We start from the raw sequence: 12,654 nt of genomic DNA, 5'->3' as shown, positions 1-12,654 counted from the left end.
CTCATGCAACACGGTCTCAGATTGAATTTAAACGAAACTGAATTTTTGACGACCGATCCCCATGAAACAGGCACAATCACTGTCAGCGGCAGTGATCTGCCCAGAACTGAGCGATTTAAATACCTCGGGTCAACGCTATCAGCCAATGGAGAGCTGCGTTATGAAATTGCTTCAGGCATTAACGCAACCTGGATGAAGTGGCGTTCCACAACTGGTGTTCTTTGTGATCGACGTATCAACGAAAGTCTCAAATCTAAAATTTACCGCAATGTCGTCCGTCCAGTCGCTCTCTATGGTTCTGAGTGTTGGCCGACCATAAAAGACAGTGAACGGCGTCTTGCGGTAATGGAGACGAAGATGCTACGTTGGAATAGTGGCGTCACACGTTTAGATCACATCCGAAATGAGGATATCCGCGATCGTTATGGGGTTGCACCGATCGTGGAAAAGTTGCGAGAGAGGCGTCTTCGATGGTATGGTTACGCAATTCGTGCAAACGGGAATTCACTTGCAAAGATTGGTCTGAACATCGAAGTCGATGGTAAACGTCCAAAAGGTAGACCTAAGCAACGGTGGCTTGATACGCTGGATGGGGATTTGAAAGCCTCGAGATTGCACCCAGATCAGGCATTTGATAGAGCCAAATGGCGAAGCCGATCACGACGAGCCGACCCCGCTTGTGAACGGGACAAAGGCTGAAGAAAAAGACGTCTGGATGTGCTAGATCGGAAATGGCCTGAAATACTTCCTTACGCAAATCGGTCAGAATATTTGGTTCTGTTCCCTTTTCTGAGGTCCGCAGTATACCCTAGAATTTTAGCCGAATATAGGAAACTCGCAAAGTGGAGTTGCTCCTAAACTTTGAAGAACTGCGTCTTCACAATTGTCAGAAGATTGACGGTGGTAGGAATCTTGATTTCTGCAACACGTGACAAATCGTCGGAAGTGAACTGGCTGATGCAGCTCAGGTGTCGAAGTTGGCGAGGGATATTTTGTGGGGCTTTTATAGTTAGGTATACGGTTAATAATCATGATTGTAGATGCTGAAGTTCTGTTGATCGACTTTCTTGCTTAGAAACGAAGCTTAAGGGCTGCCAGATTTGATTCACTTTTTGTTGAGGGGCAGCACCTAGGGCTGTAGTACCTTCCTGAGGTAATACCAGAAGTGCATCTTCCGCGAGTTATTGCTTAGTGGTCTCAAAGGCCAGGACCGCCTCCGGGGACCACGCAATCAGGCGGGAGTCTTTAATCTTCGGCCCAGAGCGTTAAGGACTGATTAATGGTGGGTGGCCTTGGGCAAGAAACGACGGTAGAAGAGTCTTCTCAGTGCTTAACCATTTTTGGAAGCGGGAAGCTCGAAATCGCCTGCACTTTGACTGGGTTCGGTTGGATACTTTTAGCGGTTACTACTGCCATTGTAAGAATTAATACTTTTCAATATTGAGTATTATACGGCCTCAAGGAGACGTTGGAAAATGCACTCGAGTTTTTCTAAATGCTCGGACTTAGAGGAAACGTAGCAAAAGTGGAGGTTTCGTAGCACAGAGTGGATGAATTTCTGAAGGGTTTGCGCCGCATTACACAATTTAAAAATCATCCTAGAGAGCTCGATGAGTCCCAAAAATACAGAGATTGCTATTTCGGGAATGTGATCAGGGATTTGGTGATATGCATTGGCTAAGTTCAAGGTCGAGAAAATACGGCTGTTTGCGATAGAGTGCGCAAAGTCATAGATGGGTGGAAGAGGGTATCGGCTTGGCGTTGTCTTGGCATTTAGGCGTCAGCAGTCGCCACAAGTTCTTCCTTCACCATTGAGTTTAGGGACCATGTATGTGGTGATAATGAACGCATCTTAGAATAGAGTCAGCGCCAACTTTGTCACCACCCAAATGCTGAAAATACCACCCAACATTTCGGGATGTATCTGGTCTGGTAGAATCAAGACCCAAGTTTTGGGCGTTCTATAGTTTTTATTCATTTTGGCACTAAATTTATATTCTCATTTGTTGTATTTCGAAATATAATATTTAAGCTCTCATTCCAATCTTTTCTTATTTACGTTATGATGGTTCTTTCCCTCAGGAATACATGTGGCATCGAAAGCATCGCTACATGCGGCTCGATGGTTCCAGTAAGATATCAGCACGTCGAGATATGGTGGCTGATTTTCAAAATCGCGCCGATATTTTCGTATTCCTACTATCAACCAGAGCCGGTGGACTTGGCATCAACTTAACTGCAGCTGATACGGTAAGTACAACCTTTAATTTTAATTAACCCTTCCGTCCTATGTCGCGTATCAGAATTTCTTCATTGGCATCGTTGCTCCTGTTGTAAGGAATGCACTCAATTAATGCAATTAACGAAGGGATACTTAGGAGAATCGTTAGGCGATTGTCTAATATCAGGTGTAAACGAATTCAACGAACCAGAAACACGTCACGATCAAGTGACTTCAGCGGCCAGACAGATGATGGCCTTTCAGGTTTTCTCCTTTCTAATTGATATTGCGTTTGAATTGATAGGGTGATGTCTATCTTATGACATATTGCCGTGTGTCCTGAGTTTGTATTACATTTTTGGAGAGGCTTCCCTTTTGATTTTTTTCAAAGGGTTTGCCCATTCATGACAAATGATTGTATGGTCAAAGTTGCCACCGTATCAGGATCCGCAGAAGGAGATTGTAGATGAAAAGGATATTTTTTTTATTAGAAATTCAAATACTGCTTGAAAACATTGATAAAAATTTAAACTACTTTTCGGCTTCTCATTTCATATCCCGAGGTCCTGGAATGGGCCCTAATTCTCTATTGCACAATTAGGACCTCAAGTTAGAGGTGGCAACCCAACAATAGAGAACCCTTTAAATGTGGATGTTCAGGTAGCTAGGACACTTGTAGATATTTTCATAAAAAGATAATTGGGAACATCAGTGGAAGGGTTGATAATTGTGTGTCGCTTGAATAAAAATGGAATTTTTAAAAATTGGTCAAGGTGAGTGGGCGCCAAATTATTAGACAATGGGATAGGATTGGAATTTCGGAATTTTCGACAGGTGGAATTGTTTTTCAATGAGCAACTGCATTTATTAGACCCCTTGAATCCTTTATGTTGTAACAGTACGAACTGTCGGTCAGAAAAGTTTTTTTTTCTGTTGACGGTTTGAAAGACTTCGTTCGACTTGAGTTTATGAAAGTTAACCTTCTTTGATAATGAGTATGTGGTCGGTTTCTCTGAAGGTTTAAAAACTAGTCAAGAGAAATGACTTGTGTGATTTAAAAAAGGCAGATAATAGCTGCTTTTTAAGCTAGTGTAATTCTGATCTTCTGGGAAACGAGTATTCACTATATTCTCCAACAAATTAGGACAAGTAATCGGCGAGTACAGTTTGCCTTTTAGTGACAACATATCCGACCTGTATGCACCACACCATGGATCAGATTCCGCTTCGGTACACATCCCCTTTTGCTCTTCATGTTAGCCATTTGCAATTTTTCTTCACGTATCCCTATTGCGCATGTAATTGCGGTTGGTTTCTTCTACGCTGAGAGCGCCTCCTAGCTTTGAGGCAGTTTTTTAGACATTCCTCATCTTCTGAATTTTTTTTGGGATTTCCTCTTTGGAAAGCAATACTCTGGGCCATAGAGGCACCGATTGCACGCTGAAATTTTGCCAGGTCTGTGAAAAATTTTCTTGTATTTTTAAGCAGAAGAGAAATCGATTCGGCCATCAATGCAATCAAACGGAGGAGTAAAGCCGCTGGAAGTGACAGTTACACCGTCTCAGCAAAGATCTCCCCAGCACACAGCCATATGTTCGACAAATGGCTGCCAAAGACAATTTACGTGTTTACCGTGCATTGCCTTTGACTTCCATTCATCGATCCGCTCTTGGTCCGACTTCACCACATTCAGAGGATTGAAAGATCGATCCTTCAAGTTAAGTGGACTCAGTCCACAGTCTGCCTTACAGACAGCCGCATGCAAGGGACTCGCCTGCTCTTTGCTGTAAAAGTAAGCGCGCAGCTAGTTGACTTGGCGATGATGTTGTGCCGCCACGTCAACTACGCCCCTACCTCCGATGTGACGAGGCAAATCTATCCGCTTCACGGCCGATTTTGGATGATGCTTTCGGAATTTGGACATAGTTGTCCGTATGAGCCACTGGACGTTTTCCAAATCGGCCTTTGTCCACGGCAATATTCCGAATGCAAAACCAGTGAAGGGATAGCGAATATATTGAACGCGCTTATTTTATTCTTCCCCGAGATATGCGATTTCAGCACCAGCTTTACACGTCGCAGGAATTCGGACAGCAGAGCATCCTTCAAATCACCAACTCGAGCATGGGTTCCTTGCAGAATTCCTAGGTACTTGTAGAAGTCTGTCTCGGTCGTAACTTCGATGTGGAGGTCACCAATGCTATGTCCGGCATGCGGCTTGTGATGACCTTTGCGGACGGCTTGAATTCGACACTTGTCTAATCCAAACTCCATCCGAATATCACGGCTGAACATGTCTATCATTCACAATAGACTTCTAAGGTGGTCGTCGGTACCAGCATACAACTTGATGTCATCTAAGTACATCAAGTGTGTCAGTTCGCACATAGGCCATACTTTATTGCAAAACCATGCCCTCTAGCTTCATTCAGTAGCCACGAAAGGGGGTTCAGTGCCATACAAAACCAAAGGGGATTCAAAAAATCCACCTGGAAGATGCCCCTCCGTATGCGGATGCATAGAGTCTGCTAATATCTGGTCTAAGCAAAGGATCCATATCTGAGAATTCTATACACGCTCTTTAGAATTCGTCCCGAACCTCAGCGGCAACCTATGCTGGACGGTGTAGAAGAGTGCTTCGGCTAGTACTGAAAGTACTGCCTGCCCCCATCGACTCTCGGTCACCAGTTTCCCCGATGACTTCAAGTCGAACACGCTCAGTGATGGTGGCCGGGATTGTGTCGTTGCGAATAATGAAGTGATACTAGTCTGCGTTTCGCTGCACAATCACGTGCGCGAATTGCGGAAAACGCTCGACGAATCTTTGGTGCAACAAGGGGCGGTAAGATGTTGTACCCGCCCCCGCCGTTATTTCGTAGTAGGAGCGGATGATGAAGAGGTTCATTTCTTCAGTCCATTTCAGCCGCTGCTTACGCGAACCTGCTGAAGTGGTTACCACAGATTGTGACGAAACAGCTGCAGCAGGCGGAGCTATGCTCCTGGTCGTCGTGACGCCTAGACGTCGAACCGCCCCACGACTAGCGGTTACGACGCCGTGCTGTCCATTACGAGAGCCCGACCCAGTCATCAAGTCAGACGACTACCGTCGGTTATCCGTACTGGAGCTCAGATTTTTCTTTCTTCTCGTTAGAGGGATTTCCATTTTATACCTAACTGCCAGGTGAGGGGATAGCTTCCTCAGTGAGTAATCTGCAAGACTGCAAAGTTCCTGCACTTTCCTCACCTACCCCCTGAGACACTGCGGTGGCATACAGCCATTCAGACTGAAGCTATCCATCCCTCTTTTCACAACCGGGGTTGGGACCGGCAACGGCGGAGTTATTATTGTAACTACAGCTTTCAGTAATTGACTCCTTCCATGTCCGTTTTCCCTACACATTATCATACCAGATCCACTTCGTATCCTTAGTGGCCACTCGTTTCAACAGTTGCTTGTTTTTGAATTTTTTTCAGCAGCTCATTGTTTGCAGGAATTCGGTTGATTAAATTTTCTGCACTCAGTTCATGCGGCACCCACTTGTCTAGCTTCTTGACTAGACTATACTGAGTGCATGGCTCAGCATGCATACTGGTGGATGCAAAACCTATCCCATCTTTGCCGAACTAAGGAGTAATGAAACTATCATTAAGGGGCCAACCGCTACAGCCGAGTTGAAAGTATTATACAAGAATCAGGAACTCTCCTGAGACATGTAAATTCAGTTGCTATCCCGGTTCCTATGGTATCAGTATACCCTGGTAAGGTTTCGTGACCGAAGTCACTTCAGATGAGTCCCCGTGTAAACTTGGGTCTGATCGCCGTAATGAAGCATTCGAGCATTCGCCTATTGCACCGCAGCCAGCAAGCCAAAGTGAGTACAGCGTTTCCCAGTGCTACCACGTGGAGGTTCTCCTCGGCCACTATGCTTTAGTCTGGCCAACAGAGTTGCTGCCCCGTTTTCATCGCCGCCACCTCAGACCACCAGGTGCCATATACAGGAACTACCATAATTTTTTTTCAGACTTTTCGTTTGAGAGTTTCTAAGATTGGATCTTTGAAATAATTGGCCCCTTTCGGACCCTCGCCATTTCCTACTTTGGAATCAGAACATGTCGGAACTTTCATTTTATGTGGGGTTTTCTGGAGGCGATTCATTCGCGGGGTTCAGGACCTATATAGACTGTAATACCAACGCATCATTATCAATTCTGCAAAATTCCCAATGAGGCTGTAATTTTTATTTCTAGGAAGCGCTGCTAGGAAGTACAAGTCCCGGCTCCAAGTATACTTTCTTCTGAGAACCTCATGTTAAAGGCATTAGAAGAAGATGTGGTCGTTAGTTTCTCTGACTCCGCTCTATTGTACATGCGGAGAGTATTCTGCCTGTCTTTTTAGGGACAAGTTTGTTGCACGAGTGGTTTGTCAAGAGGTGATTCATTGTATATCGTGAGGTTTTTTATAGTTTATCTTTAGTGGGACCCCTTGAATAAGCACCGCTTGGACTGCTTTATAAGCGTATACCACATGCTGGGCGTTTAAGTAATTTAGCTGTGCCAAACTGCTTCGTCTATTATTTTATAGATTTCGCAGCCAAGGCAGTGAGTGCGAAGGATGCACGAAGGGTTTCACAGAGTTGCAAAGGGTCTATGATGACGGCCACTTTCTTGATGTTTTGAACTTTTTTGGTGGTTTTTGCAATGATACAGAGTCCTTATCCCAAAACACATCACACTCAGCCTTGTTCTCGACTCCTAACGCATCGGTAGTAAGGTGATTTTTGGTTAAAAGGGTTTTGGCCTCCCCTTCACAAGCTTTGACTGTAGCACATCTTGTCTTCGAGCAGCAATTCTTGCATGTGTTTATGGCGTTAAGGCTATCAAAGGGTTTTGACAAGCAATTTATTGTAAAATTTCGAAAAGTTAGTTGGAAGATTCTGGACATCTCAGAGTGCACGTTTTTCGTGTTATCATGTGCAAGCTGGGAAAAGACCGGGCCTTGTTCTTTAGTCCTGATACTTTTCATATTCGAAACGTCGCTCTTAGATGCGACAGGAGTCAGTGGGTTAATGGATTTGGTGAGGTTCAATCATTTTCTAAATTGTATAACTGGTGCAGGATAGTTTTATGGATATATAGGCTGTTGTTTCGAGTATCGATGTGGTGGAGTATTCTATGTTGAACTTGATCATCCTTCGGTCCACGAAGAGGTCCTCGCTAGGGATTAGTCGGGAACTATATATATGCAGGAGAAAGCTTTAGGATTCTGACCACTGTTTTGACATTTCGGACAACCAACAACATGATCCTTGATGATTAGGGAGGAAGTTATTACTCTCCCCTGAAAAGGGATCCACTTTACTTGTTGTATACTGTGACCATCAATGGTAAGATTGAAAGGGGAGAGGGGGGGGGGGGCAATTCTGTTTTTCTCAAAAACGGTGGTTTTGAATATTTGCAGATTGAGGGTGCGAACAAAGTATCTTGTTGGCTTTAGGACTGCTCTATGTTCTATCTTGAATTATCTGTTGCGTACTTGTGGATACTATTGTTGCTTGATAATTAGACATGGAGTCACGTAGTGTACAGATTGAAGTTGCTGACGGCAACTCTGTCTTCATTTATCACCGGGGTTTTTGGCTTAGTACCCAAGGATCTAGATATGTAAGTATGTATTAGGTTGTTGCACATGAAATGGCAGATTTGGTACTAAAATTTCCAACGACTCTAAAGCTTACAAAAATTTATTTAATCAATCAAAATAGATGTCAGTCGATTCAAAACACTTCTCCCAGCGAGATACAAGGGCATGTATGCCAGTTTCGTAGAACTCCAATTTTCGAGTGCTGATAAACTCGTCGAAGGCATTCCTAAATTTCTGTCGAAAAATGATTCAAATGCTTAAAATAGTGGTAGTCGGTTGGCGAAAGGTCCTGTGAATATGGTGGATGAGGCAGAGTCTCATACTGCAATTCGTTCGACTTTTGAACCATTATTTTGGATACATGTGGTCGTGCATTGTCGTAAAGGGGAATCACATCATCTCTGTTGACTAATCTCGGCCGTTGAATACTTAATTTTTGGTGCATTTCCTCGAGTTGGGCACAGTATCTTTTCTCCAGGTGCCAAAAAAGAATTGTAGATAACTCTAGCTGCAAGCCACCAAACAGTCACGATTACCTTCTTCGGATGGATGCTCGGTTTCGGCATACGCTTCGGTGGCTCATCAGCATCTAGCCATTGTGCTGGTCGGCGACAATTGTCGTATAATATCCACTTTTCATCACATGTCACTATTCTGTGCAAAAAGGGATCGCTTCTGTTGTGGGAGAGTAAAGAACTTCAAATTTCCATTCGAAGCGCCATGTTTTGCTTTTTGTCGAGATTTCTCACCTTTCCAAGCTGTTGCAATTGCATCTAGATCAGGCATTTGATAGAACCAAATGATGAAACTGATCACGACGAGCCGACCCCGCATGTGAACGGGACGAAAGCTGAAGAAAAAGAAGAAGCTGATATAATCATGAGCTTCATTAGCCGGTCATCAAATCGTTCAACTTCTTTAATGATGTCACGGAAATCATCTGAGAAGGGAATGTCAACATGGTATTGAATATGTGGGCTATCGAAATGGACAAGTTTATAGCCAAAGCTTTCGAAGCCTTTGCACCAGGCCATCGAGATTCCTGTAGAGCGCAAATATCAATGCGCAATTTCCGAAGGGCTCTTGCGAGTTTCTCGGTCTTTCCAGTGAGAGTGCCAGTAGTGAATGTACAGGCACATATTTGTTGTGCTAGACAAATTAACTTACTTGTCTATCTGGCAAGAACCCTTGCCCACTTCTCGACAGTACCGGAACAGGTGATGCCGCGTGTGCTATCAAGAGGGTTCAAGTAGAGTTATGCATTGTGGAAGTAGTCCTTTAGTATATCAAATTGTTCTCCTGGTTCCTTTCACAATTTCGCAATGGTACATCAACTGTTAGCAGTATTATACTAAGGATGACGATTATATTACATTATATTTTTTGAGGAATAAGAACAAAACGATAAATCAGAAGCTGAATGCCGGGAAACTGTCGAATAGTGTACGCCCAGTTGCTCTGCAATGTCTCTCACAGACTGGCGTGTGTCGGATTCGACTAGCAAACGCAGCTCGTCCTTGTCAATCGATGGTCCTGGATGTCCACGTGGCTCACTTTGAAGGTTTACGTCACCTGATCGGAATTTTTCGAACCACCGCCGTGTGGTGTGTTCGCTTACCGTATTAGCTCCAAATGCGCTGTTAATGTTCCTGGTCGCCTCCGCTGCTTTATGACCGAGTTTGAACTCATACGGAAAAGTATACGTTTTTGACTCTTTTCCATCCTTTTTAAGGTTTTGTGTAAAACAAAACCTTATTAAAATCGATTCAATGTCTGTCTGTCTGTCACACGCATTTTTCTCCAAAACGGCTAAACCGATCCAAACGAAATTTGGTGGACAGATGGGAACTATGAAATCCCACGCATACAGCGAGTGGCATAAATTTAGGTGGAGTTTAAAGGGGGACTCCCCATACATGCAAAGGGGGGATTCAAAAATGTTTTTCACCGAATATAGTTGTGTAGGGTATCAAATGAAAGGTCTCGATTTGTACTTTCCGAAACTGACATTAGTTTTGGCATAAATTGCATAGTGCGTGAGTAAGGAGTCAAAATGTACGCATTTGAAGTGAGACAGGACTCATTTTCGGAAACTACCCAACCCAAAAATCCGAAAAAAATCAGGGTGGTGCGCCTAGAAATCTAGGCCTCAAAATATGTCCCATTCCGATATCTGCTCAAAAAACTTACTAATAGTATATTACTACTTTTTAAGGTTTTGTGTAAACACAAAACCTTATTAAAATCGGTTTACTGTCTGTCTGTCCGTCTGTCTGTCTGTCTTTTTTTTTTTTTTTTTTTTTTTTTCATCGTTGGAAGGTGGAAAGGTTCAAAACCTACTGCTGGCTCCTGCCAAACAGTTATGTGAGACTTCTACTCACTAAAACCACCTCCTTCCTCTTCCACTCTCCCCACGGGACTGCTATAAGCATTGCATCGTGGGGCTGGATCAGTTCTTAACTGCGGCGCATTATTGTTCGCTCCCTTTCTTGCTTTCTTCGCAGTTCTTCATGCCTTAGCTGTTCATGAATCATTTTCAGCTCAATTACCACTTGATTCCAAGCCTCCGTTGATTCCAACATAAACTCCACTATATTTCCAGGTGTTAAGCGCCTGTCTGCGATCGCCTCCAGCCTAGTTCGCTGTGCTGTGAACCTTGGGCACTCAAACACAACATGCTCCGCATTCTCAGCGACGTTACCACATCTTGGACACCATGGTGACTCGTCGTGTCCAAATCGATAAAGATAAGCCCGATAACCTCCATGTCCACTTAAAAACTGTGTTAGCTCGTAGCTTAGTTCCCCGTGATTCCTTTCCATCCATATTCGAATGTGTGGAATGATACGGTAGGTCCAACGGCCAGTTTGTGCCTCGTTCCACCTCTTTTGCCATTTTGCGATGGATTCTCGCCGTGCTAGTTGCCGTCGAAGTACAATAGACTCACCGATTGCATACATATTGTCGTAGAGACGCCGACCTTCATCCGCCAAGATGTCTATGGGGATTGTCCCTGCCAGTACATATGCTGCTTCTCCTGATGTCGTTCGATAAGCACTGCATACCCGGAGTGCACTTAGTCGATACGCCATTCCTAGTTTTCCGCAGTTTGATTTGTTTTCCAGAACGGTTGCCCAAACTGGAGCTGCGTAGAGTAGCACGGAACTAACTACCCTTGAAATAAGACGACGTCGACTTTGTCTTGGTCCACCAATGTTCGGTAGTATCCTCGAGATCGTTACAGCGATGGAAGATGCTTTAGTTGCAGCGCACTCAATGTGTTTTTTAAAGTTGAGTCTTTTGTCAATCATTACTCCCAAATATTTAAGCGACTCTTGGGAGTAAATTGTTTTTCCACCAACTTTAATTTTTACGGTCGTGTCTTTCCTCCTTTTGCTGATTAGCACTAGTTCCGTTTTATGTTCAGCAAGTGATAGACCGGACTTTTTCAACCAGGAATTGATCTCCCATATCGCTTCATTTGCATAGATTTCGATCTCGTCTAAGCGTTTTGCCACTATTGTTACCCCGATATCGTCCGCAAAACCAATAGTTGTCACGCCGTTAGGAAGGCGTAGCGTCAGCACTCCATTGTACATAATTAACCACAGTAAGGGACCTAAGACAGACCCCTGTGGTACGCCGCACGTCATTGGGAATAATTTCTCTCCATCGTCCGAGTCGCAATATAATCTTCTTCCAAGAAGAAATGCAACAACGATGCGTACAATGTACTTTGGAACCTTTAGTTTGGTTAGAGCCTCTACGATTTTCGTCCACTTTGCAGTGTTGAAAGCATTTTTTACATCGAGGGTCACCACTGCGCAGCATTTGTCATCTTGTATTGCAGCGCGAGCCAGGCCAGTCACCATGCTGATTGCATCGATGGTTGATCTCCCCTTACGAAACCCGAATTGCTTGTCGGATAGGCCTCCTTCCTTTTCCGCAACAGCGAGCAGTCTGTTGTATAATACTCGTTCAAATAGTTTACCAATGGTATTGACCAAACATATCGGTCGATATGAGGAGGGGTCTCCCAATGGTTTACCTGGCTTCGGAATAAGTATCAACTTTTGCAGCTTCCATTGCTCGGGGAATTCTCCTTCTCTGAGGCATGCCGTAAAAACTTTAGCAAACATACCTGGTGCTGACCTGGCTGCCACTTTCAGGGCGATATTCGGGATTCCATCTGGCCCTGGGGTCTTATTTTCAGCGAATTTACTTGCTGCATCAAAAATTTCCTCTTCTACCACTTCAGGGATTTCGTCGGGGTTTACATGCACTTTAGGCAGATTTGTGTAGTTCACGTCCTCTGGGAAGAGAGTGTCCACTATGTTTTGTAGTAATTTTGGACAGGTAATCGGTGGGGAGCGCTTGCCTTTCAGTGATGACATTACAGACCTGTAGGCGCCACCCCATGGATCAGAATCAGCTTCGGTACACATCCGCTTGAAATGTTCGGATTTGCTCTTCGTGATAGCTACTTGCAATTTTTTCCTCGCGTTCTTGTATTGCATGTGCAGCTCAACGAATTCAGGTTGATTTCTTCTGCGCTGGGAGCATCTCCTAGCTCTGAGGCAGTTTTTCCGACATTCCTCAATTTCTGAATTCCACCAGAAATTGGGATTTCGTCTTCGGAAAGCGCTACGCCGTGGCATAGAGGCATCGCATGCCCGCTGCAATTTTTCCGCGGCCTGTAAAACTTTTTCTTGTGCGCTTCCCGATACTAATGTGTCATCTAGAAGTACCTCCTTGAACATTTCTTCATCGAATTTGTTAGTTACCCAGCTCA

At 44.2% G+C, this 12,654-nt stretch overlaps 1 protein-coding gene across 1 annotated transcript in view; it reads left to right on the top strand.

The window, feature by feature from the left end:
• The window catches only part of LOC119658951 (chromatin-remodeling ATPase INO80), a 193,031-nt gene that overhangs the window by 30,621 nt on the left and 149,756 nt on the right, over positions 1-12,654 (top strand). Inside the window, exon 11 of the mRNA XM_038066824.1 lies at positions 2,083-2,250. Coding sequence (XP_037922752.1) covers positions 2,083-2,250 — 168 coding nt within the window. The remainder of the gene's footprint in view (positions 1-2,082; positions 2,251-12,654) is intronic.

The sequence above is a fragment of the Hermetia illucens genome, chromosome 6, assembly GCF_905115235.1.
Source record: "Hermetia illucens chromosome 6, iHerIll2.2.curated.20191125, whole genome shotgun sequence".
NCBI lineage: Eukaryota > Metazoa > Arthropoda > Insecta > Diptera > Stratiomyidae > Hermetia > Hermetia illucens.
This window is presented reverse-complemented; position numbering and strand designations above follow the sequence as displayed.